The sequence below is a fragment of the Miscanthus floridulus genome, chromosome 10 (genome assembly GCF_019320115.1).
Source record: "Miscanthus floridulus cultivar M001 chromosome 10, ASM1932011v1, whole genome shotgun sequence".
Classification (NCBI taxonomy): Eukaryota; Viridiplantae; Streptophyta; class Magnoliopsida; order Poales; family Poaceae; genus Miscanthus; species Miscanthus floridulus.
Window position 1 is genome coordinate 37,816,670 of NC_089589.1, and position 27,417 is coordinate 37,844,086.

The 27,417-nt window shown below is 49.3% G+C and overlaps 1 protein-coding gene across 1 annotated transcript; it reads right to left on the reverse strand.

Moving 5' to 3' along the window:
- Positions 1-24,175: 24,175 nt before the first annotated feature.
- Positions 24,176-24,634, reverse strand: LOC136488428 (uncharacterized). The gene has a single exon (XM_066485361.1). It carries the CDS (start codon positions 24,632-24,634, stop codon positions 24,176-24,178), a length of 459 nt encoding a protein of 152 aa, XP_066341458.1.
- Positions 24,635-27,417: the final 2,783 nt, after the last annotated feature.

Sequence of the window (27,417 nt, forward strand, 5' to 3'; positions counted from 1 at the left end):
AGGGGAGAGTTCTCGAAAGGACACCCACCTGTATTCAAGCACTCTGCCGACCCACTCCAAGCTGACGACTGGCTACGTGCTATTGAGAGGCAACTAGAGATTGCCCAGTGTGATGATAAGGAGTAGGTTTTATATGCTTCTGGACATTTGCAAGGAGCTGCACTGGATTGGTGGGACTCATTCCGCTTCGGCCATACCGAAGCTAATGCCATCACTTGGGCTGAGTTCCGCAGTGCCTTTCGTACTCACCACGTGCCTGCAGGACTGATGAAACTGAAGAAGGAGTTCTTGGCTCTTAAGCAAGGGAGCATGACCGTTGCTGAATATCATGACAAGTTCATACAATTGTCACGGTATGCACCATCTGAGGTAGATGAGGATGGAAAGAGGTAGGAGCTGTTTATGGAGGGCTTAAATGATGGTCTCTAATACTAGCTGTTGTCTCATACCTTTGCTAACTTCCAGTAGCTGGTGGACAAGGCTTTAGTGATTGAGAACAAGTGCCACCAGATGGAGGACAAAAAGAGGAAATTTCAAGGACAGCAATCCAGGAGCAACTCTCGCTTCCGTGCCAACCCTCAACAAGCTCAACCTCAGCAGCGCTATCAAGGTCAGACGGGTCCCAACCACAACCAGCAACCCCAGCGTGCACAGCAGCAGCAGTACAAGGCACCAGCTCAGCGCCAGCAGCAGCCCAACAATGTACCGGTGAGGAATAATGCCCCCAATGCTCCATAGAGGAATGGCGCACCAAAAGTGCCAAATGCAGTAAATGATAATAAATGCTTCAATTGTGGAGAGCCGGGACATTACTCCAATAGATGCCCCAAGAAGTCGGCTAACTCACAGCAGAATTATGTTCGGGGAAAGGTGAACCACGTGACTGCTGAAACAGCTCAGGAGGCACCAGATGTGGTGATCGGTACGTTTCCGGTCAACTCAAACTCAGCTAAAGTACTTTTTGATTCCGGTGCTTCGCATTCCTTCATAGCATATACATTCATAAAGAAGCATGGTATTCCAATAAGTGTTATGAAGAAACACATGTTAGTAAGCTCACCTGGAGGGGTAATGAAAGCAGAGTGGATATGCTTAGCTGCTAGTCTCAGCATAAGGGGGGTAGAATTTCAAGCAAATCTTGTAGTCATAAACTCCACCGGTATTGACGTCATCTTGGGCATGGATTGGTTAAGGGTGCAGAAAGCAGTTATTAATTGTGGCAATAGTTCTGTGAATCTTACCACTTCATCTGGAGAGGAAGTTGTGTATGTGGCAACTCAGTCAGCTGCAGAAATCTACCGAGTTAATCAGTTGGAGGGCACAACTTTAGAAGATATAAGGATAGTAAATGAGTACCCAGATGTCTTCCCTAAGGAATTGCCAGGTATGCCACCTGAACAAGACATCGAGTTTATAATTGAACTTTTACCTGGAACTGCACCCATAGATAAGAGACCCTATAGAATGGGAGTGAATGAATTAGCAGAACTTAAGAAACAATTAAGGGAATTGTTAGATAAGGGTTATGTTCAACCTAGTTCTTCACCTTGGGGTGCACCAGTACTGTTTGTAGAAAAGAAGGATGGTACACAGAGGATGTGCATAGATTACAGGTCACTTAATGAGGTCACAATTAAGAATAAGTACCCACTGCCTAGAATTGATGACCTATTTGACAAATTGAAAGGGGCTTGTGTGTTTTCCAAGATCGACCTTCGATCTGGATACCATCAGTTGAGGATAAGGCGTACTGACATCCCCAAGACTGGACTGTATGAGTTCACAGTCATGTCTTTTGGTCTGACAAATGCACCTGCTTACTTCATGTATCTGATGAACAAAGTGTTCATGGAGTACCTTGACAAGTTTGTTGTCGTGTTCATTGATGACATATTAGTGTACTCTAAGAATGAAGAAGAACATGAAGAACATTTGAGATTGGTGTTGTAGAAGCTTAGAGAACATCAGCTTTATGCCATGTTTAGCAAATGTGAGTTCTGGCTAAAAGAAGTATCTTTCCTTGGTCACATAATCTCTAATGGAGGAGTAGCAGTAGATCCCAAGAAAGTTAGAGATGTGTTGAGTTGGAAGGCACCTAAGGATGTTAGTGAGATTTGGAGTTTTCTGGGTATGGCTGGGTATTACAGGAGATTCATTAAGGGATTCTCTAAGTTAGCCAAGCCCATGACTGCCTTGTTAGAAAAGAATGCCAAATTTGTATGGACTAAGCAATGTCAGGACAATTTTGAGGAGTTGAAGAAGAGACTGACTTCTGCCCCAGTGCTTATCTTACCTGATCTCACCAAAAGCTTCTCTATCTACTATGATGCCTCACGGCAAGGTCTAGGTGGTGTTCTTATGCAAGAAGGCAGAGTTGTTGCCTATGCTTCCATACAGCTGAGGAAACATGAGTTGAATTATCCGACTCATGATCTGGAATTAGTAGCTGTGGTGCATGCTCTCAAGATTTGGAGGCATTACTTGATTGGTCATAAGTGTGAGATTTATACAGACCATAAGAGTTTGACGTACATATTCACATAGTCAGATCTGAATCTGAGGCAGCGTAGATGGTTAGAGTTAATCAAGGATTATGATTTGGATATACACTATCACCCGAGAAAGGCTAATGTTGTAGCAGATGCCTTGAGTAGAAGGAGTTATGTGAACATGGCCTATACAACTCAACTACCTGAAGAGTTGTGTGAGGAGTTCAAATACCTGAATTTGGGTATTGTGTCCAACACCATGGAGTTAGAGGTAGAACCTACTCTGGAACAAGAGATTCGTAAGGGACAGCTGAATGATGAGAGGATCAAGGATATCGCGGAGCGTATAGTGATTGGTAAAGCCCCAGGATTCCACATGGATGATCAAGGGACAATATGGTTTGGCAAAAGGATTTGTGTGCTAGAAGTAAAATCTATTAGGGAGTCTATCTTGAGGGAAGCTCATGACTCAGCCTATTCCATACACCCAGGGAGTACTAAAATGTATCTTGATCTTAAAGAGAGATACTGGTGGTATGGACTAAAGAGAGATGTAGCTGAACATGTGGCCATATGTGACATGTGCCAAAGAGTAAAAGTAGAACATTAGAGGCCAGTAGGTTTGCTACAGCCTATGAAGATACCCGAGTGGAAATGGGAAGAAGTTGGAATGGACTTTATAGTTGGATTACCCCGTACACAGAGAGGATTTGACTCTATCTGGGTAATTGTGGACTATCTGACTAAAGTGGCACATTTCATTCCGATCAAGGTAACTTATTCGGGTGCAAAGTTAGCAGAGTTATATATGGAAAGGATTGTATGTTTACATGGAGTACCAAAGAAGATTGTTTTGGATAGGGGTACACAGTTCACATCACATTTTTGGCAGAAATTGCATGAGTCCATGGATATGAAGTTGAACTTTAGCTCAGCTTACCATCCGCAGATAGATGGGCAGACCGAGAGAACAAATCAGATCTTAGAGGATATGCTAAGAGCTTGTGCTCTGTAGTATGGGATAAGTTGGGATAAGAGTTTACCTTATGCCGAATTCTCCTATAATAATAGCTATCAAAAGAGTCTTAAGATGGCACCGTTTGAAGCATTGTATGGTAGAAAGTGCAGAACCCCATTGTTTTGGAATCAAATAGGGGAAAGTCAAGTCTTTGGACCAGATGTCTTGCAACTGGCAGAAAAACAAGTACAAACAATAAGGCAAAACTTGAAGGTTGCACAGTCTCGACAGAAAAGCTATGCGGACACGAGGAGAAGAGATTTGGTGTTTGAAGTCGGTGACTTGTCTATCTCAAAGTTTCACCTATGAAAGGAGTTAAGAGATTTCATACCAAGGGAAGTTGTCACCCAGGTATGTGGGACCATTCAAGATCATCAACAGGAGAGGAGAAGTTGCTTACCATCTAGAATTACCGGAGCAGCTCTCAGGTGTTCATGATGTCTTCCATGTGTCGCAACTTAAGAAATGTTTGAGAGTACCTGAGGAACAACTACCTTTGGAAGAACTAGATATCCGGGGGGATCTATCATACAAAGAATATCCAGTGAGAATCTTGGAAATAGTGGAGAGAATCACAAGGAGCAAAATAATAAGGATGTGCAAGGTTCAGTGGAACAGACACTCAGTGGATGAGGCAACTTGGGAAAGAGAGGAAGATCTGAAAATTGACTATCCCAATCTCTTTGAACCATCCAAATCTCGAGGACGAGGTTCATCTTAAGGGGGGTTGGTTTGTAACACCCAAAATCCTACTACAAATTAGCAATTTATTCTTAACCTTTATTACATTTTCTAGGTATTTTTAACTTAGGCCAAATAATAAATATTGGATAAATAAAATAATCTATAAGGTTAGAAACTTGTTTGTTGCATTCATGCTGAAGCATATTGGTTTTTGGATGAGTGTAGGGTTAGATGATTTGAAGTTGATTCAAATCCCATTTGAATTTGGCTTAGAATTGAAAATAGAGGAAATGGAATTGGAAAAAGATTTGGTTTTGGAAAAAAACTCATCTTCTTCCCTTTTCGGCCCAACCTAGGAATCAACCTAGTTCTATTTTCTTTTCCCCTGCCCGCACTGGCCCACGGGTTGCCCAGCAGCACTCTTCCTCCCCTTCTCCCTTTTCCCCGCACCGGCCCGCAAACAGCGCCGAGCAGCCCACTCGGCGGCCTGCCGCATCGGCGTCCTCCCGCGCGCACACGCATGCCAACGTGCGGCCCAGCCCAGCACCGTGGCCCACAATGCTACGCTCGCCGCTCTCTTTCTTCTCTCCCTCACAGCCCCACGGGACCCGCCTGTCAGCGCCGGCCCTTCCTTCTTCCTCGCGTTGTTTCTTTCCTTCCTTGCTCTCGGTAATGGTGCTCCCATATGGCAAGCACCGCGCCGTCGCCCACAGAAGGAAAGCGACCTCTTTCGCCCGAATCTGCCCGCTTCCCTTCCTTATTTCTCCCACCATCCAGCCTATAAAACCCCGAGTCGAGCCCTGCCTCATCTCCCATCCTCTGCTCATAGCTGGGAACCACTGCCGCCATAGCTCTCCCTCTCCCGCGCCTCGAAGCTCGACGTCGATGCCAACCGGAGTTTCGCCGCAACCTCCCGCGCCCGTAGGTACCTCCCTCTCATCGATTTGGTCACGAAATCCTCGGATTGAGCCTCACCCACATGCTCTCTCTCTCCAGAGCTCCGCCGCCGTCGACCAAGCATCTGGAGCCTGTCCCGAACACTGAGATCACTGTCATAGAACTCGCGGTGAGCTCCTGACCGTCCCCGTGCTTTTCATTTGTGATTTTGTGCCCTGGAATGCCATACCGGTGATCCCCAGTCACACGGTCATGGCGCCGCCGTGGGAGCCATTGTCGCCGGTGATCCCCTGTCCCGTCGTAATCAGCGCCGTTGGATCTTGAATGTGCGATCCAGATTTCGTACCCCTTCGCTGTTAAGTGGCCGGTCCATAGCATGCCATGGACCTGGTCCACCCGGCCACGTCAGCGTTCACCCACACATGCGTGGTGCACCGCACCAATCCCTAGTCGCCATGGGGCCGCCCGGTCAACAGCCAGGACCAAACCGCTGACAGCTGCGCTCATTTTTCAGGAAGGCCCTTCGGTTTTCTCAAAATCAACCCGCAGTCCATTTTAATTCAAAGTAGTTATTTTTCAGTCCTGTTTTTATTCAGTTAGGGCCCTGTACTTTCCAGATTTAATGCCCGCAGTCCTGTAACCGTGAGTATTTATATTTTTAATTGTTTTAATTTAAAAATAGGTTCAGTTTATTTACAGAAATGCCATTGCATCTTATTTCATGTATAACTTTCGCGTTTTAAGTCCGATTTGAGTGATTCTTTCGCTCACGTGTTCGTAGCAATGCGTAGAATAGATTTGTAAGCTTTTCAACTTATGTTTTCACTATTTGGTGTACTGTTCTAATGGAAGTCTATCTTGTATGCTTGTAATGATTGGTATGATGCTTGATTGATGATTGGATCACGATTAGAGGGTGAGCCATTTGAGGTGACTGAGGACCCCCAATAGGATCAGCAGTACTCTCAGGATGACTTTGAGGAAGGCAAGTGTACCAAAGGCCCCTTGTTACCTATGAACTATTACCACTTACATTCATGCATGTGTTTAATCTGAAATGGCTTTAAGGACTTTACCTAGAGGATTACTTGTACCACATATCCTTGATACCTGGGATTATTGGGTAGGCATTTTGGATAGATGCTGTAGCACTTTACATGAAATAATTGTTAAACATGATTAAAGGCTATATGCAATGTGATAAACTGGAGCTTTTTAACAATAGATAGGGGGCTAGAGTATGGGGTTGAGTACTCTAGTGCCTCTCCCTAAGGACTTAATCCTGAAGCGGCTACCCAGGAGGGACTGTACAACCCCGAGTGTCACATGGCTCTAACTTTAACCTGTTAACTAGATTATACTAGCTCATCTGTAGCTCTAGTAAGGGGTAAGAGGGTATCTTTCCTTTTTCTATTAGGGTGTGCACCGTGCTGCGATGCCCACGCGTGCCATTCCTTTGTAGCTACGACCTGTTAGTGCAACTAGCTAAGGGTTTCATAGTGAAACTCTACCACACTTCCTGGGAAGAGGTGTAGTGGGTCTCGCGAACCCCAGCATTGGGAATCACGGCTCAGTGGGTAAAGTTGTACAATTTCTATAGAAATAATTAACCTGTTATAACAGCCATGCTCACGGATACAAGTGGTCTGGATCCTTCAAGATTAGTGGTTACTGTGGATGGTGGATGGTTGGGAATTGAGATAAACTTGATGATACTCTAATACCCCTTGGGAATTGGGACTGTTCATTAAAGTAGTGATTATGGATGCTAAAATTTGATTAACTAAAATTGCGAACTGCAGTCAAATAGTGTCAAGCCTTTTTGAGCCTCATAGATCCCTTTGATATACTTGCTAAGCATGGTGAGCTTACATTTGCTTTACATCCAATGAAAATCCTAGATGGGTAACAGATAATGGATATGAAGAGTTTTCGGAGGATGTCCACGATTACTAGGGAGACGTTCACCAGTTGGAGTCCCTATGGCAGTTGGGCTAGTTATTCCACTGTGATTGTAATAATATTGCCTTTGAGCAAACTTTGTATTAACTTTATGATAAGATATGCGATGTAATAAGTACTTTACTTTGATACTATTGCAATCTGTGATATATGTGTGTGTTTGGACATCCTGGGCGCACATATATGAGTACTTAGTTTTGCTATGCAAAATTGGGTGTGACACCGGGCAAGGAGAAGAAGCAACTCAACGACCTTCTCGCGGCCATCTGAACTCTGAAGGAGAGGGGCGTGAAGGGGCCGGGAATCATCGACGCCAACCACGCGAGGAGGGTTGTGTCGCTGATGACGCGCACGCTTCCCCTGTATCAGATGGTACCCGAAGCATCATTCGAAGGGACGGCGCTTGTCGACGAGGTGCTCCCTCCCTCCGAAGTGGCGCATCGCATCAAGGAGGCGATGGAGCCTACAAAGGACTCTGTTGGTGCCATCCTCGACTTTGTGTACCCGGTGCCGGGACATCCCCCAATGCGGCTAGAACCGGGTTTTGTTGAATTCATATGTTTTGTTTCCCCTTGCTCCTCCTTTTGCTTGAATTTCTGACCCCCTGATGCTAACCTTGGGATAGCAGGATTAGCCGGGGGGACTGTTCTTCAAGGACAGCCCGGCTCCACTACCGAAGGACCTAACTCGGGCGGCAGCAAACCGCACCGCGGCCGGTTGGGACAAGAAGACGAGGGAGCTTGCGAAGAAGAAGGCGATACGGAAGCAACAAGCTCACGATCGAGGAGAGGGGACTAGCAGTGATGATGACGAGTTTGACAAAGAAGAAGGCAATATGGAAGCAGCCGGCATGAGTTGGGGTGACCTAGAGGATGAGGACTTGTTGCCCACACAGGGACCCTTCCTGTTCCATGTGGGGGGAAGCGAGTCCGCATGGATGGTGGAGCTAGGCCTACCTTTGGGTCTGGCGGGAGCTGGAGGATCCACCGTCACCCTCGGGGTGTTGGCGGAGGATCGGTGGATGGGAGGGGATGGACCCGAGGCCGTCCCCGAGGTACTGGCGGAGGGGGGAGGCACCGACGCCGCGCCCCATGAGCTGATGGAGGGGGGCGGCTCTGGCGCCGTGCCCCATGAGCCGATGGAGGAGAGCGGCTCTGGTGCCGCGCCCCATGAGCCGATGGAGGGGAGCGGCTCTGGCGCTGGAGCAGGGGGTAGGCTCAAAATAGTCCCACCCACATGAGTTGGAGTAGGGGTCTAGGGGTTGTCCCTGAAACTTACCCACCGCCCGAAAGCATCAGAGTATGTTACCGATTCCCCTCATTTTTCCTTTATTTTTCCGTTCTGACCTTATGCCCTTTTTCCCTTCGTGTAGATTCTTGCGAACGGGCCGCTCTCTGGGGCTGGTGCCTAGGAAGAGCCTCACCCTCCAGGCAGGGTGGATCACACTGCCCGGCGTCGCCCCTGTTTTGGGCAGGAGTGACGCTGCCGCTGCGGCCTCATTGGCTGGTCCGACGGCGTCTGCGCCCTTGGTGGTTGCCGGGCAGGCGACATCTTCCATGGTGGACGCGATCCCGCCAACCAAGAGTCCGGTATTGCTGGCGGATGTGGTCATGACCGCACCTAGCTAGGAACCGCCGGACGTAGCCATGGTGGTGTCCGAGGGGCCGGCGTAGTCCGTGCCTCTGGTGGCACGAATGACGGTGTTTGACGTGGGCAGGACAGAGGGGGACGCGGATGGGCGATCCCCAACCCCGACGAGCCTGGCGCTTCCAAATGCAGTCGCGATGGCATCCGTGGGAGCAGCGCAGTCCGTGCCACCGGAGACCCAGGCGGTGGTGCCCACATCCGCAGTAAGCCCGATAGGGCCAGATGTTGCCCTGGCGGCGCCCGAGGGAGCGGCGCATTCCGCGCCACCGACGGCCCAGGCCACGGTGCCCGAGGTGGGCCTAATGAAGGAGGACATGGCCGGAGGGTCTTTGGGCGTCGTGACGATGGTGGGGAGGACCAGAAGGGAGCCACCTTTGGCCCTATTGTCGGGAGGCAGCCGCTCCCCCGCACGGGGCGAGCTGCCGGTCCAGTGGATGGCCGCTCAGGACCCAGCATCGGTTCTTTTTTCGCTTGACGATGCTACCGAGAGCTTGGAGCGGGAGAATCTTGATGTTGGGCTCTCGGTGGTGATGGGTGCCCTAAGGGAGGCCAGTGGTGCCTTGCGCGAAATCCTCATTCTTCTAGCCGGGTATCTGCTTGATCTTCTCGCTTGTTTTCTTCTTTCTTCACACATTTCTATGTTTTTGTGTCTTCTGATTCCGGTCCTCTTTTCAGAATATTGTTGCTCGTAGTCGGGACAAGTCCCGATTCCTTCGTGAGCAAAAGGCAGAATGGGACCGCCTTACTGAGGAGGCCAGGCTGTGAGGAGATGTGGGCGCGCAACTCGCTGCCACCCAGCAGTGGGAGGCCGAGGCGTGTCGGGATGTGGAGAAGGCTCATGGGATGTTTGAGGACCTATTGGCGAGGGTGAAGCTGGACGAGTAGGATGTCGCCAGGCTTTGAAAGGAGCGGGACAAGCTGCTACAGAAGGACACCACGGCTAGTGAGCGGGCCGACGAGCTCCTGGCGGAGCTGGAGATGGAGCGAGACCTCAAGCTAAAGGCTGAGGAGAGGTCCGCGGTGTTGCAACAGAGGGCGGACCGGGACGCTGAGACGATCACCCGATTGCGTGAGGAGCAAGACGAGCTATGCCGGACCGAGGAAAGACTTCGCTCGGAGTGCAGTGCAGCCCATGAGGATCATGACCGGGCCATCTGGGAGCATGACGAGGCGTGTGGGGTGGCTGACTCCCTTTGGGCGGATCTTGGAGTCGCGGTAAACCAAAGGTTGGACGTTGACAGCGTTGCTGCCAGGCTGGAGAAAGAGCTTACCGAAGTGCGATGGATCCTCCAAACCAAGAGTGACGAGCATGACCTTCTGCAAGCCGCTATCGGGGTGGTCATCGATGCCCTGAGGGTGGCGCAACCGGTGGAAACCAGCTCGCTCGCGGCTCGTGCCACGGGTATCACGGCGCGGGTGGGCCAACTTGAGGAGGAAGCCTTTCACGCTGGGATCACCCAAGCCTTTGTTGTCGCCCGTTCCCATTATGATCGGGAGATTAACCTAGAGGTAATGAGCCATGGCTTCACGCCTGTCTATGATGACGATGAGCTGGGCGAGATGGAAAAGGCAGTGGCTCCCCTCACGCGGAACCTGGCGAACAGGCTGAAAGAAGAGGTTCTCCCTTCGTGGAAGTAATTAGTTTGATAAACATTTATCTATAATATGTGAACAAGTGTCAGTACTTTTGTGTCCTAGAAACGGTTTCATAATTTTCGTTTTGTTTGTTTGATCTTACCTTCTTTGCTTTTTGCGATGAAAAAAGATTTAGACAATCGACCCTTCTGTTTGTTAAGACCGTAGGGCCCGAGGTTTTTTAGGGGAGATTTTGATTGTGCTAGTGAGCAAAATTACCGTAGCTATCTGGGCGTGGGCTTTTTGCGGTCTTACCAGTCTGTTCCCCCAAACCTTGCCGCCAGTCTTGATGCGAGGAGGAGGTCTAATGTAATGTTTTTTTCTAAAAAAGAAAGGAGGTACCCATACCTTTATCAGCCCCCGAGTGAGATCCGACCCCTTGCGGTTGCTGGGGTCAGATGTTACTGGAGACCTTACATTTGTATTTACTCGTACCCCTTACCTAGGACTTTGATGATCGCTGTGTGGCCGTGCGTTCGGTCTTATCACTGGTCTGGCTTTCCCCGAGCCCCCGTGCGTGGTGGGGATTCGGTTAAGGGCTGATTCGTTCGTGATCGTCGTCCCATCAACGATTTTTTGCAACCGGAGGGGTTAAGGCGACGTCTCTTGCCTCAATGGCTCGAGTGACGTGCTTTATGAGCTCGCTAACGTGGATGTTCGGACGGAATCTAATCCTGTTTGCTTCGCGGCAGGGTCGGCAAAGCCCTTGGGTGGCGTTCCGTTACTCCTTGGCCCGCCTTCCAACAGATTGCCCCTCAATGGGGTTTCTATGGGCTCGGCTAGAGGCTAGATTGAACAAGAAGGTTGAGATGACCCTATTCGCCTTAATACGGGTCGAGCAAAGGCCATTGAGGCTCATCTATGTTTTCTCCCCTAGCTCTTGTTTGACGTGAGGCGGCCTGGACCCTTCGCTGGTCAGCCTTCGAACCTCGGTCTCTCGATCTTGGATCGAGCGGCTTGAGCCCCCGAGCCTTTTAGGGTCTGTTAGGGGTCGGCCGTGTTTTCACGCACTACCCCATCCTCGGTTTTCGCGACCAGAGGGGCTGAGTTAACGACACTTGCCTCGATGGCTCGAGTGTCACGCTCAATGAGCTTGCTAATGGGTATGTTTGTGTGGAATCCGGATCCATCATTCACTGACGGGGTCGGTAGAGCCCTCATGTGGCATTCCACTACTTCTTAACCCACCTCCCGGCAGATGCCCGAGCCGTTCGCTAGGCTCAGGTGGCCCATTGGCCTCTCCTCGATGGAGATTCTATGGGTCTGGCTCGAGGTTAGAATCGAACAAGAAAGGTCAAGATGTCCCTGTTCGCTTCTGAACGGGGTCAGGCGAGGCCGCTGTGGCTCATTTTGGTTTTTCTCCCCTGGCTCTGTTTAACACAAGGCGGCCTTGAGCCCTTTACGGGCCAGCCTTCGAACCTTGGTCAGGCGTCGCTCATGTTGAATGAGGCGGTTGCCGCTTCGTGACACGACACGAAGCGTTGAGATGCAAGGATTTGCATATGCAACGTTTGGATGTATGGTCGACCAGAGCGCATCCCGTCGTTTCCGGCACGTCCCCTCAGATTTCTGTCAGCATTGATTTCACATTTGTATTGAATAGGGGAAGGCAGAGAGTTTTTTGTCCTAACCTTTCGCCTTTCCTCCGCTACTATGCCCCTTCTTTAAATATTGAGGGGGAGAGGAGTTCTCGTCCCATTCCCTAGCCAGCCTCTGAGCCGCTACCACTTCTCCTTCCTTTCCACCAAATGCGGCGGTTCCTGAGTAAGAGAGGGTGATGCGAGGGAGAGAACAACTCACAGATCTGCTTGTGAATCCAGAGCGCGATGTCGAGCTGGAGGTTGTCCCACGTAGATGAGACGGTGCGAGCCGCCCTTGCTATGGAGGGACCACCGCCGCCGATGGAAGAGGAGCACTGGAGGGTGCCGAGCGTTGTCGACCTTGCTGTCGTTTGTTGCAGCCTTTCTTCGGCGGGAAGCACCCCCTGCCCAGACGCCATTGTCGGAGTTGGAGTTGATGACGATGGCGTAGTCCTTGAACTCCCCAGTGGAGGGGCATCGCATTCGCCGGCGCGGTGCTCAATGTTGCAGATGATGGCGCCTTTGAAGATCCAGTGGAGCGGTGGGACGTCACCGATGGAGAGCGTGGTGCGGCGGCCACAGTAGACAAACTGGCCCGTGTACATGCCCGGACGTTGCCAATGGAGAGCGTGGCGCGGCGACTGCAGTAGTACTTGTAGTAAAGCTAAGTAGAGACTGTAATTGAAGAAGTTCGTGGGGGAGCCCCCAAGTGAACAGTCCTTTGAATTTTAGGAGTACATTAGTCCTTTGCGTGATGAAATTACTTTGTAAGTGGTGAATTTGTGCAAAAATGAACAAATTTTCCATCTTTTGTTACGGCAGACAGCTTTTCAGCTTCCTCTTTTTGTAGAAGAGGTTTCGATGCCTTCCCATGGCTCAAGTTGCAAAAAACTAGGAGTGCAGGTGAATTAGTTCTAATTATGCTGGTGAGTAAAGAGGTTGTAGCCGCTGGGGCGTGGGTCTCCCATAGTCCTACCAGTTGTACTCAGAATTTGTTCCCAAAATCTTAGTCTTTAGGACTTGTTATGAGAAGAACGGAAAACTTAGAGAAAGTTTGCAAAGATAACACAAGAAGTGTTTGCAAGATAAACGTACTTGTATTATTTGTATCAGCCCCCGAGTGAGGTTCGGCCCCTCACGATTTGTAGGGGTCGGATGTCACTAAAGATCGGGGATTTGTAAAGACAAAAACTGATACAAAAAAACATGTGTTTATTTAAGGGTAAAAACGACGTAGCTGCTCAATGTTCTAGGCGCTGGTGAAGACCTCACCATTGATGGTTTTCATCTTGTAGGCGCCTGGGTGGAGTACTTCCACAACGACGTACGGCCCCTCCCAGGGCAGGGAGAGCTTGTGGCGGTCCTTGTTGCTCTGCACGAGGCAGAGGACAAGGTCCCCGACGTTGAAGGCTCGGTCCCGCACCCATCGGCTGTGGTACCATCACAACGCCTGCTGGTACTTGGCCGAACGGAGGAGGGCGATGTCGCGGGCTTCGTCTAGCTGGTCCATGGCGTCTTGGTGGGATGCCTCGGCCCCCTGTTCGTCGTATGCTCTGATTCTTGGTGCCCCATAGTCAAGGTCCATTGGGAGAACGGCCTCTGAACCATAGACCATGAAGAAAGGTGTGTAGCCGGTGGCCCAGCGGGGAGTTGTCCTTAGGCTCCAGAGCACCGCCGGGAGCTCAGCGACCCAGCGCGCGCTGAACTTATTCAACCGGTTGAAGATCCTGGGTTTGAGGCCCTATAGGAGCATGTTGTTTGGGCACTCGACCTGCCCATTCGTCTGGGGGTGCATGACGGCTGCCCAATCGATCCGGATGTGTTGTTCATCGCAGAATCGAATCAATTTCCTGCCGGTGAACTGCATGCTGTTGTCTGTGATGATGGAGTTTGGTACTCCAAAGCGATGGATGATGTCGAGGAAGAACAGCACAGCTTGCTTGGATTTGATCATGGAGATCGGTCGAGCTTCGATCCATTTTGTAAACTTGTCTATGGTGACAAGTAGGTGGCTGAAGCCCCCGAGAGCCTTTTTGAGTGGCCCAACCAGGTCGAGCCCCCAAACCATGAAGGGCCACATGATGGGGATCATATGGAGCGCCTAGGCCGTGAGGTGAATCTGCCGAGCATAGTACTGACACCCTTCGCAGGTGTGTACAATTTGCTCAACGTCGGCTACTGTGGTGGGCCAGTAGAAGCCCTGTCGAAATGCATTTCCAACCAAGGTCCTTGGCGTGGCATGGTGACCGCAGACCCCACCGTGGATGTCGCTCAGCAGAAGTCTTCCCTGTTCGCTGGGGATGCAGAGCTGTAGGATCCCGGTGTGGCTCCGTTTGTAGAGTTCGCTTTCTACAAGAACGAAGTAACGGAGACGGGGATCCCGATCTTCCGTTAGGTGATGGTAACTATCGTTGTGGCAAGAATGGCACACCGATCCGGCTTCAGATCGAAAGATCAAACCCTGCACTCTTAGCACCACAGCTCCTCTGGTTATCAACCAAAACACGGACTAGGTTGACCTTGCCAAGAAGGCTAATCCTTGCCTGCGCAATGAAGAACACAAGCAAGAACAAGAAAGAACACAACCAAATTGCAGATGAAAGATTATCTCACGAAGTTGGGGTCTCACAAACCGATGAACGGCAAAACTGTTCTTGACAGAATAATCTAAGCAAAACCCAAAACCTAATGATGGCGGCGGCGTATGATTATAAAGGTCTTAGGGTCCTCGCCTACCCTGGATGCACCCCCTAATGGGCCCAAACACGATACACGGTCCAACGGACCAAAAGAAGGTGTCGCAGCGCCCTGGCAGATTCTGGATACTGACTTGTTTCAACGATTCCTGTTGATTCCAAAGAGGTTTTGATGTGAAACCACTTGGATTGACTTCCTTATCAAATTAGCTTTCCATCCATATGTGGACCATCGAAAACAGAGTCCGAATGCGTCCTGGGTGACTAGTTTAAGGCAGACTGGTCCTGGAGGCCGAGGCAGACTCGAATTCTTGTTGGACTGGGCCTCCGGCTTGTGTTGGACGTCTTTGCTGGTCATCATCACCTCCACCACTTCCTCTAAGTTCTTCATGACCCTCTCCAATGTTCCTAAGCAAGATAACATCATTAGGTAGTAGTCTATTCTCAAAAGTATGAAAAGTATCGCTTAAGAACGAGCTAACCTCTAAATTGAGTTGTCGCTTTCGAGCCCGGGTCATTGGACCTTGCATGACGGTTGGAGGATCAGCGGGTACCTCTGAAGAAGTGATGTCCTCATCATCCTCCCCCTCTTGAATTGGAGTCGTCCTCGACTCAAGCTCATCTTCTTCTCCCAAATAAGGTTTCAAATCTGCAATGTTAAAGGTGGGACTAACCCCGAACTCGGGTGGCAATTCAAGTTTGTAGGCATTATCATTTATTTTCTCAATGATCTTATAAGGACCAGCTGCTCTTGGCATTAATTTAGACTTACGCAGCTTAGGAAATCTATCTTTTCTTAAATGTAACCAAACCAAATCACCCGGTTCAAGTTTAATCTCTTTTCTACCTTTACTACCAGCAATTCTATACTTTTCATTCATGCTTTCAATATTTGCTTTAGTTGTTTCATGCAACTTACGAATAAAATCAGCACGCTCTCTAGCATCACTATGTATTCTCTCAGTGGTAGGTAAAGGCAAAAGATCAATAGGAGCACGGGGGTTAAAACCATACACTACCTGAAAAGGACTTACCTTGGTGGTGGAATGTTCCACCCTATTATATGCAAACTCCACATGCGGCAAACACTCTTCCCACATCTTCAAATTGTGCTTCAAAATTGCTCTCAACATGGTGGACAATGTTCGATTCACAACCTCAGTTTGCCCATCAGTTTGGGGATGACATGTTGTAGAAAACAGCTGCTTGGTCCCCAATTTATTCCACAACGTGTGCCAAAAATGATTCAAGAATTTTGCATCGCGATCTGAAACAATAGTAGAAGGCATACCATGCAAGCGAACGATTTCTTGAAAGAAAAGGTCAGCAATATGAATAGCATCGTCGCTCTTATGACAAGGAATAAAATGTGCCATCTTAGAAAAACGATCAACCACCACAAAAATACTATCCCTCCCCCTCTTAGTCCTTGGCAAACCCAACATAAAATCCATAGATATATCAGCCCAAGGAGTAGAAGGAACATGAAGAGGCATATACAAACCATGTGGGTTCAACCGCGACTTAGCTTTTTGACATGTGGCACACCGAGCCATGTACCGCTCTACATATCGCCTCATCCTTGGCCAAAAGAAGTGTGTGGACAACACCTCCTCTGTCTTCTTGGCACCAAAATGTCCCATCAATCTGCCTCCATGTGCCTCCTGCAACAACAAAAGATGAACAGAACCAACTGGAATGCATAGGCGGTTAGCTCTAAACAAAAACCCATCATTAATCATAAACTTATTCCATGCACGTCCCTCTCTACAATTAAGCAACACGTCCTTAAAATCAGGATCAAGCACATATTGTTCTTTTATTGATTGAAGACCAAAAATCCGACAATCAAGTTGGGACAGCAATATATATCTTCTAGACAAAGCATCAGCAATCACATTATCCTTCCCTTTCTTGTGTTTGATAATATAAGGAAAAGATTCAATAAATTCAACCCATTTAGCATGCCTACAATTCAGATTATTTTGAGAGCAAAGATACTTAAGCGATTCATGATCAGAATGAATAACAAATTCTTTAGGCCACAAATAATGACGCCACGTCTCTAAAGAACGAACAAGTGCATACAATTCCTTATCATACGTGGAATAATTAAGAACAGGGCCATGCAATTTTTCACTAAAGTAAGCAATGGGTTTACCATCTTGCATCAAAACACCTCCAATGCCAACTCCACTAGCATCACATTCTAGCTCAAAAGTCTTACCAAAGTTTGGAAGTTGCAGCAATGGTGCGTGTGTAAGCTTGTCCTTCAAAGTGTCAAAGGACTCCCCATGTGCCTTTCCCCAATGGAATACCACTCCTTTCTTTGTCAACTCATGCAACGGGGCAGCAATGGTGCTGAAATCTTTGACGAAACAGCGGTAGAATCCTGCAAGACCAAGAAAACTCCTCACCTGTGACGGTTTGGGGAACCGACCAGCCCTTTATGGCTTCAATTTCCATCTCGTCCACCTCAATTCCCTATGGAGTTACAACATAGCCAAGAAAAGAAACTCGATCCGTGCAAAAGATGCACTTCTCAAGGTTACCAAATAAACGTGCATCACGTAAAGCATTAAAAATAGCATGTAAGTGATCCATATGTTCATCAAAAGACTTGCTGTAAATCAATATATCATCAAAGTAAACTACCACAAAATGACCAATAAAAACTCTTAAAACCTCATTCATTAAGCGCATGAAAGTGCTAGGTGCATTTGTCAAACCAAAAGGCATAACCAACCACTCATACAACCCGAATTTGGTTTTAAACGCAATTTTCCATTCATCTCTAAGTTTCATTCTAATCTGGTGGTAGCCACTTCACAAGTCAATCTTAGTGAAAATTATAGAACCACACAACTCATCAAGCATGTCGTCTAGCCTAGGAATAGGATGACGATACCGAATAGTAATATTATTGATGGCTCTACAATCAACACACATACGCCAAGTTCCATCTTTCTTAGGAACCAAAAGTACAGGAACGGCACAAGGACTAAGGCTTTCACATACATACCCACAGTCCAAAAGGTCTTGGACTTGCCGCTGAATTTCCTTAGTCTCCTCGGGATTGGTTTGATAGGCAGCACGGCTGGGCAAGGTTTCTTTCGGAATCAAATCAATTCGATGCTCTATTCCTCTCATAGGTGGCAGCCCCGGGGGTATCTCAGCTGGAAAAATGTCCTCATACTCCTACAAAAGGTTAGTGACAGCAGGAGGTACCGAGCTAACAATATCATCAAGCGAAAACATAGCTCGTTTGCATACCAAAGCATAGCAAATATCATCATCAGAAATTTCAGCAAAGTCACATTTTGTTGCAAGCATAACACCACCCTTCAATTTAATCCCCTCAGGCTTAGAAATAGATGTAGACTTATCCTTTTTAGGTGGGAAAATAGAATTAGCAACTTGCTGATTTTAGATTGAACATCATTCAAACTAGCAGCGCGTTCTCTGTCAGCTTGTACAATTTGAGCAGGGGTCAAAGGTACCAAAGTAGTTTTCTTTCCTTTATGCACAAAAGTGTATTTATTACTTCTACCATGGTGTGTAGCATCATTATCATGTTCCCAAGGATGACCCAATAAGAGTGAACAAGCTTGCATAAGTACCACATCACAATCAATAGAATCAGCATAAGAACCAATGGAAAATGAAACTCTGCAAGTTTGTGTTACCTTTGGTTTACCAGAATCATTTAGCCACTGGATATGGTATGGACGTGGGTGTGGGCGTGTGGTCAAGCCAAGCTTCTTGACCAAATTAGAACTCACCAAATTGTTGCAGCTACCTCCATCAATAATGACACGTGCTCGATGGTCGCTGATGACGAAGAAAATCTGGAACAAGTTATGGCGTTGTAGCTTCTCAGGTTGCTGGACTTGTGAGCTGAGCACCCGCTGTACAATGATGCTCCTATAGGACGCCGTGGCCTCATCACCAAGGACTTCGCTGTTGTCCTCATCTGCATCTTGGTCTTCTTCATCCTCAATGTCAGAGGTGCTGATGTAACCATCTTTTGTAGCAATATATGCCCGCTGACTTGGGCAGTCCTTCTGCACATGGCCAATGCCATGGCAGCGGTGGCACTGAATACCCAAAGTGCGTCCCGTCGATGCAACGGATGAGGAACTCTTTGTAGGCACATGCAAATAATTTTTACCTGAATCTAAAGGTCGTGCGGGAGGTGCCTTAGGTGTAGCAGAAACTCCAGAGGCTGCTGGTCGCTTGCTCGCTGGTGGAGGCGCCCGAAAAGTGGTTGGCTTGGTCAGCCCCAAAGATGGTGCCGAGCGTGGCGTGTATGTGCTGGTGCTGACCTTGCTCTTGCCCTACTGTTCACGCCCCTGCAATTCCTTTTCTGCAAGCATAGCAAACTGAAACAACTAGTTGACAGTGTTAAATTCTTTATAATCAACAATGTCCTGAATCTCACGCCTCAAACCCGAATAAAAACAACAAATGGCATCTTTGTTTCCCTCCACAACACTATAGCGCATCAATCCCTTTTGGAGCTCACCATAGTAATCCTGTACAGATTTATCTCCTTGTTCTAAACACATCAATTTCTTACGCAAGTCTCTATGATAAGAAGGAGGAACAAAACGATCACGCATAGCTACCTTAAGTTCTTCCCACATACCACGTAAAGCATTCTATGCAGCTAGCCCATTCCACCAAATAATAGCAAAATCCTTAAACTCACTAGTAGCTTGTCTAACTCTATGCTGCTCATGTACAAGGTGGGCACTAAACTTTTGTTCTACCATCATCTCCTAATCAAGATATCCCTCAGCATCATAATGACCTGAAAAAGATGGCATTGTGAACTTAATTTTAGCATAAGGATCATCGGGCACATGGTGATTATTACCTTGACGGTGGTGGTGGTGGATACCACCCATACCTGTCGTGTTATGGCGAAGACATTGTCATAATCTCTCTTGTCGGAAAGCTGCTCGACCTATGTTCCCGTTGGCATCATACACCGTGTCTTGACCATCGGTGTTGCTGCCGAAGACGTCGTTGTTGCCCGCCACAAAGGTTTCCAACTCAGTAACCTTGTCGGTTAGCGTGGAAATTCGCTTGTCCAATCTCTCCATGCTATTGCCAATGTTGAGTTCAATGAGTGCGTCAGTGACGGCCTTCCTGATGGCCTCATTCATCCTTTTTTGGGCATCCTCTACAACAGCTTGTAGTGCTCTTGGCTGACACACTCGCTGAAACCCTTAGGATTGTTATCTCCAGTCTGTTCACCTCCTGCCATTGAAAACACAAAAACAGGAACAAACAGGTGAAAGTTATCCCTACCAAATGACTATGTGGTTGCAGTGGTGTCACTTTTCACAGCAAATGGAAGCGTCTTACCAGGCTCTTACAAAGTTCTTACCAACACAAGCAGTGGGCAGTACAACTGGCGGCTGGTTTGTGATACCTGTGAGGCAATGGTACCGAGATTGCAAGGCCCTTTGTCTGTACTGATCTAAAGAGTTTGTGGAGCTTGGAAGGCACACAAAGAGTAATATGTATATCTAGCACACAAGTCAGTAACAGAAAGTAATGCTGAATTATAGTCCAAAGTACTTGTTCTCGTTGCTGGTCTAAAATTTTCCAAGTACCAGGTGTGTGACAAAAGTATGGTGGATAGCAAGGTGATAGGTGTATGAAAAACAAGTATGGTGGATAGAAATAGCAACACAAACAAGGAACCAGACAGCACATGCAAACACAGCTCACTTTGGTCTTCTCAATGTACTCCTCTAGATATTGTTCATCTTTTGCCCCTCTTTTTTTCTATTTTTTGGGCTGTCGTTGTTTTTTGGGAAATTTTGACATTTTTATTTTATTTTTTGATATTTTTCCTTTACTTAGGAGCACAAAAAGAAGTAACCACAAAAAATATGAGCGTAAACAAGTGAAAGACGTGGCCTATGGAAATTTCAGAAAACTTGCTCAAAATCGACACAAACCTTGTGACCACGAAAATAGGATCTTGTGACCACTTTTTGACCAATTTAAAAATTTTGAACCCTGGCAATTCCGAGAATGGACGGATCCAAAAAAATTTTCTGATCGATTTTGATATACGGAACGTCGAAATCGGAGTTCGTATGCGAAAACTAGACCAGTTTTAAAAATTGGCTCCGAATTAAAGGACAAAACGGGAACATTGTGCGCAAAACTGGTCACAATAGCAAAGATTTGATGGAAACGATGGGGGAAAACACACGGACTGGACTCTAACATGACCTAACCAGCAACAAGACCTCGACCAGGACACAAACTCAACACGACGGACTCTGAAACTAGAATATGCAAAGGCTATGGCGCGGAAGGTTCTAGAACAGGAAAAACGAGTATGGCACTGGACTATGGGACGGATGCGTAACACTCAAAACTAGGGAATAAAAGTGAACCTGATGGTATACCTTAGCTCTGATTACCACTTAATGGAGACGGGGATCCCGATCTTCCATCAGGTGATAGTAACTATCGTTGTAGCGGAGAATGACACACCGATCCGGCTTCAGATCGAAAGATCGAACCCTGCAATCTTAGCACCATAGCTCCTCTGGTTATCAACCAAGTCTCGGATCAGGTTGACCTCGCCAAGAAGGCTAATCCTTGCCTGCACAACGAAGAACACAAGCAAGAACAAGAAAGAACACAACCAAATTGCAGATGAAAGATTATCTCACGAAGTTGGGGTCTCACAAACCGATGAACGGCGAAACTGTTCTTGACAGAATAATCTAAGCAAAACCCAAAACCTAATGACGGTGGTGGCGTATGATTATAAAGGTCTTGGGGTCGTCGCCTACCCTGGACGCACCCCCTAATGGGCCCAAACACGACACACGGTCCAATGGACCAAAAGAAGGTGTCGCAGCACCCTGACAGATTCTGGATGCTGACTTGTTTCGATGATTCCCGTTGATTTCGAAGAGGTTTTGACGTGAAACCACTTGGATTGGCTTCCTTATCAAATTATCTTTCCATCCATATGTGGATCATTGAAAACGGAGTCCGGATGCGTCCTGGGTGACCAGTTTAAGGCAGACTGGTCCTGGAGGCCGAGGCTGACTCGAATTCTTGTTGGACTAGGCCTCCGGCTTGTGTTGGACGTCCTTGCTAGTCATCATCACCTCCACCACTTCCTCTAAGTACTTCATGACCCTCTCCAGTGTTCCTAAGCAAGATAACATCATTAGGTAGTAGTCTATTCTCAAAAGTAAGAAAAGTATCGCTTAAGAACGAGCTAACCTCTAAATTGAGTTGTCGCTTTCGAGCTCGGGTCATTGGACCTTGCATGACGGTTGGAGGATCAGCGGGTACCTCTGAAGAAGTGATGTCCTCATCATGAAGGACTTGGCATGACGTGCGAGCCGTCGAGCTTCCGTCTTGTCCGCTGGTAGCGTGTCGCGGAGGAGGTAGTCGAGGTAAAGTGTTCTCCAGTGGTTCAGAGGGTCGGGCTCTGCTGCTGGATCCTCTTCAAGCTCCATGACCTCGGGGTCGGACGGAGCAGTCGGTGGGTCAGCCCCCTGGGCTAGATTAGATGGGCCATCGTCGGCCCATTCCAACCCCTCGTTGCACACCGAGGGCTTGTGTTGATCACTGGCGAAGACACCCGTTGGCACTGGCTCTCGGTAGGACGCTGCTTTCGCGAGTGCGTCGGCCGCTTCGTTAAGGCACCTTGGGATGTGATTGAGTTCGAGGCTGTCAAATCTATCCTCCAGCCGTCAGACTTCTTGGCAGTACACCGCCATCTTGGTGTCGTGGCAGCTTGACTCCTTCATGACCTGGTCGACGACCAGCTAGGAGTCGCCCCTGATGTCGAGGCGTCGGATGCCCAGCTCGATGGCGATTCGTAGGCCGTTGATGAGCGCTTCGTATTCGGCGATGTTGTTTGATGAGGGGAAATGGAGCTGAACCATGTACCTCATGTGGACCCCGAGGGGTGATACGAAGACTAGTCTCGTGCCGGCGCCCTTTTTCATCAACGATCCGTCAAAGTACATTGTCCAGTACTCTTGATCGACGACTGCTGGTGGTATCTGGACCTCGATCCACTCCGCGATGAAGTCAGCCAGCACCTGGGATTTGATTGCCGTTCAGGGGGTATAAGTAATGCCTTGATCCATCAGCTCGAGTGCCCACTTTGCGGTTCTTCTTGTGGCATCCTAGCTATAGACGACCTCATCGAGGGGGAACGACGTCACGATTGTCACAGGGTGTGACTCGAAGTAGTGGCGTAGCTTCCTTATGGTGATGAGGACGGTGTAGAGGAGTTTCTGGATTTGGGAGGAGCAGGTTTTGGAGTCGGATAGTACCTCGCTGATGAAATATACAGGGCACTGCACCTTGAAGGCGTGCCCCTCTTCTTCCCGCTCTACTACTAAGGCGGCGCTGACCACTTGCGTGGTGGCTGCTATGTACAACAGGAGAGATTCTCCGTTGCTTGGGGGAACCAGGACCGGGGGTTTTGTTAGAAGTAGCTTGACCATGTCAAGCGCCTCCTGGGCCTCGGCTGTCCACTCGAAGCGGTCGGCTTTCTTCAGAAGTCGATAAAGGGGAGTCCTCATTCGCCGAGGCATGAAATGAATCAGCTGAGGGCGGCAAGGCACCCTGCGATCCGCTGAACCCCCTTTATGTTCTGGATCGGGCCCATCCTTGTGATGGCTGAGATTTTCTTCAGGTTGGCTTCGATGCCATGCTCGGAGATAATGAAGCCGAGCAGCATGGCCCTCGGGACCTCGAAAACACATTTTTCGGGATTGAGTTTGATGCCATTTGCCCGGAGTTTCACAAAGGTTTGTTCAAGGTCGGCGATAAGGTGTTCAGCCCGTTTGGACTTAACTACGATATCGTCGACGTAGGCCTCAACAGTCTGCCTGATGAGGTCCCCGAAGCAATTGAGCATACAGCGCTAGTAAGTTGCCCCAGTGTTCTTCAGACTGAACGACATTGAAATGTAGTAGAACGATCTAAAGGGGGTGATAAAAGACGTTGCGAGCTGGTTGGACTCTTTCATCGTGATCTGGTGGTAGCCGGAGTATGCGTCAAGGAAGCAGAGGGTTTCGCACCCTGAGGTAGAATAGACTATTTGGTCTATGCGTGGCAAAGGAAACAGGTCCTTCGGGCACGCCTTTGTTGAGGCATGTATAATCGACACACATCCTCATTTCCTGCTCTTCTTTCGCACAAGAACGGGATTTGCTAACTACTCTGGGTGGTGTACTTCCTTGATGAACCCAGCGGCCAACAATTTTGCTATCTCTTCATCGATGGCCCTGCGCTTTTCCTCGTCGAAGCGACGTAGGCATTGCTTCACCGGCTTGGAACCTGGGTCAATTTTCAAGGTATGCTCGGCGACCTCCCTCGGGATGCCTGGCATATCCGAGGGTTTCCACGCAAAGATGTCTTTGTTATCATGGAGGAAGTCGACAAGCGCGCTTTCCTATTTGGATGAGAGTGCGGTACCAATGCGTACCTTTTTAGCCTCGGAGCTATTGGGGTCCACGAGGACCTCCTTGGAGCCCTCTGTCGATTCGAACGACCTGATCAATTTCTTTGCGTCGGGCGCTTCTTTGGTGACCTCCCCCTGAGGGTGGCGAGCTCTTTGGAGGCGATGACTGCTGTGGCGTGGCCGTAGCATTTGACTTCACACTCGTAAGCGCGGTAGAAGGAGGTGCCGACAGTGATGACCCCGCGGGGACCTGGCATCTTTAGCTTGAGGTATGTATAGTTGGGGACAGCCATGAACTTCACATAACATGGACGTCCTAGGATGGCATGGAAGGTTCTGTGGATCCCTACCACGTCAAAGGTGAGGGTCTCAGTCCTGTAATTGGACTGATCCCCAAAAGTGACGGGCATATCGATCTGTCCCAGTGGTATGGCCTGTTTGACAGGCATGACTCCATGGAAAGGCGCTCGGATGGGGCGGAGGTTCGTTCGGTCAATGCCCATTTCGTCGAGCGTCTTGATGTACATGATGTTGAGGCCGCTGCCTCCGTCCATCAGTACTTTCATGAGTCGCTTTGGGCCGACGATCAGGTTGACGACAAGCGGGTACCCTCCCGGGTGTGGGATGGCATCTGGATGGTCGGTCCTATCGAAGGTTATGGCGGATTCTAACCACCGGAGGAAAGTAGGCGTGGCCGGTCCGGTCGTATAGACCTCGCGGCGTGTGATCTTCTGGCGTCGTTTGGAGTCGTAAGCCATTGATCCTCTAAGATCATGAGGGCGCCGTTCGGAGTTGGGAAGGCATCGTCCTTCTCCTCGGCGTTGTCCGTAGCGGGGGGCGGATCCTTCCCCTGTTCCCCTTTGTTGGAGCTTCCGAACAAGAATTTGTGCATGAGGCCACAATCCTTGTACAGGTGCTTGGCCGGGAAAGCATGGTTTGGGCGTGGCCCCTCGAGCATTTTCTCAAAGTGGATCGGAGTGCCCTCTGTGGGCTTTTGAACACCCTTGCGGTCGGCAGCGGCCACGAGCGAGTTGTCACGCCACTGCTTCTTATTCTTTCTTTTGGCGGGACGGTTGGAGGCGCCTTCATCGGCGCCCTCGTCCCACCTCGCCTTGCCATCAGAATGGTCGAAGATGGCTCTGACCGCCTCCTCTCCTGAGGCGTGGCTGGTGGTGATGTCTAGGAGTTCCTTGGTGGTCTATGGGTCCCTACGCCCTAGCTTGTGAACCAAAGACTCACATGTTGTCCCGAATAGGAAGGCTCCTATCACGTCGGTGTCGGCGGCGTTAGGGAGCTCGTTGCACTGCCGGGAGAAGCGCCGGATGTACCCGTGGAGGGTTTCATCGGCCTTCTGGCGGCAGTTCTTGAGGTCCCATGGGTTTCTAGGGCATTTGTACGTTCCCTGGAAGTTCTCCACAAAGATCTCCATCAGATCCGCCCAACTTTGAATGGTGTTGGACGGTAGGTGCTTCAACCACGCTCGTGTCGAATCGGCCAAGAATAGCGGGAGATTGCGAAAAATGAAATCATCATCACTCGCACCACCGGCTTGATAGGCAAGCTGATAGTCTTTGAGCCAAAGCCTGAGGTTTGTTTCCCCAGAATATTTAGGGATATTGGTAGGCTGTCGGTACCTTGGTGGGAAAGCAGCGTTGAGGATGTGTCGACCGAAGGCCTGAGGGCCTGGCAGGCCGGGGCTCGGGCTCCGGTCCTCGCCGCTATCATAGCGTCCACCGCGTCGAGGATGATAGCTATGCGGGCTCCTTCCCTTGCATCGCCATGGGTGCGCCTGTAGGCATCGATGGTGCTACGCACGTCGCAGTTGTGGCCGAGACATTGATGTACCGGGACAGTGGTGTGCTGCCTACCGCCTGGCGGTGTCTAGTGAACAGATGCGTCCTTGGTGGGGCGCACCGAGGGCGTGTGCTGGCTGGCGTCAGGCTCGCATCACTGAGACAATGAGCTTTCCGCCTACGGCGTCGCCGCATGCTCGAACAATGTGCGAATTTCTCGGTGGGCCCAGCGATCCTCTGATGTCGCAGCCTCTGGAAGGCCATGCAGCAAGGCCATCACAGTGGCAATGTTTTGGCTCACTTAAGTGAAGTGAGGGAGGGTCCCGTCATCGGTGAGGATCCTCTGGTGTACAGTGCGGGCCGTGGCGCACGCGCGCCCACCGTTTTTGCGGCGTTCGATCTTGCGATTGATGTTCGCATACTCCCGCACGAGCCCTTGTCCGGCCTCATCGATCTCTAGCTTCTGGGCTTTCAGCTGCTCCATCCTCAAGCGAGATGGAGCCACTGCCTCCCCCTCGGTCCTACCATCAGGGTTGCTTGTCGGGGTAGCCTCCTCCCTAGAGACACTTTCGACGTGCCCCTCGGGGGTTTGCGCCATGAAGCATTCCCAGGATGGGTGATGACTCCTCCTACTGGAGTCAGAGCTGGAGGACGATCCTGGCTCCTCTGTGAGGAGCTTGTGGAGAGTCTCCATATCATGTTCAATTGCCCCCACGAACTCACTGTCCGTGGGCGGCTGAACCATGCGTAGTGCCAGAAGGTGGCCAGTGGTCGTCGTGGCATTACGGAGACCGAACGGAAACGTTGTCGGGGCGCTCCGCACATGGCATTCCAGAGAGAGGGTGATGTAGCGTGGGACCCCCTAGATGACTGGGGTCCAAGGGAGACGCCGGGCTAGCCCTCAAGCCTTTAGTGGCTAAAGTTGATGGAAGGGAGAGACTGGACGGCCGCGTGGGTCAGCTCTAGCTCTCCTCCTAGTGTGATGATGAAATCTAGGTCACCAAAACACACGTGTGCACCTAGGATCTAGCTAATTGCGTGGTTGGCCATCCGATGCCTGATTTGGAACGCACAAAGTCCCCTACCTGGCGCGCCAACTGTCAGTGTTTCGAATAAGCACCGGCAAGTAAATTTATATTTATGCGCGTTAGGCCCGGATGGTGCGCTAAAGGACACAAGATTTATACTGGTTCGGGCTAAATGTCCCTACGTCTAGTCTATTGCTGCTCGTGTTATTAGCACCAAAAATGGTTCGTAGTAGGGGGTACAAATGGTCAAGAGAGGGACTGGTCCCAAGTCTCTGATGGAAGGGTCGAAAGGATGCCAAGAGCCTAGTAGCAGCTTGACTATGTGTGATGTGTGTTGTGTTGTCCGTCAAAAGTCGGTCCCTTTGTTGGAGGAAGCATATCCCCTTTTATAGATGAAGGGGATGACTTTACAAGTGAGAGGGAAAGGGTGCGTATGCTAGTGAGCCTTGTTGTTCACGTCTACCAAGCCTTGTTGTCCATTCCGGCGGATACCAGATAATGGTAGGCGCCTACAAT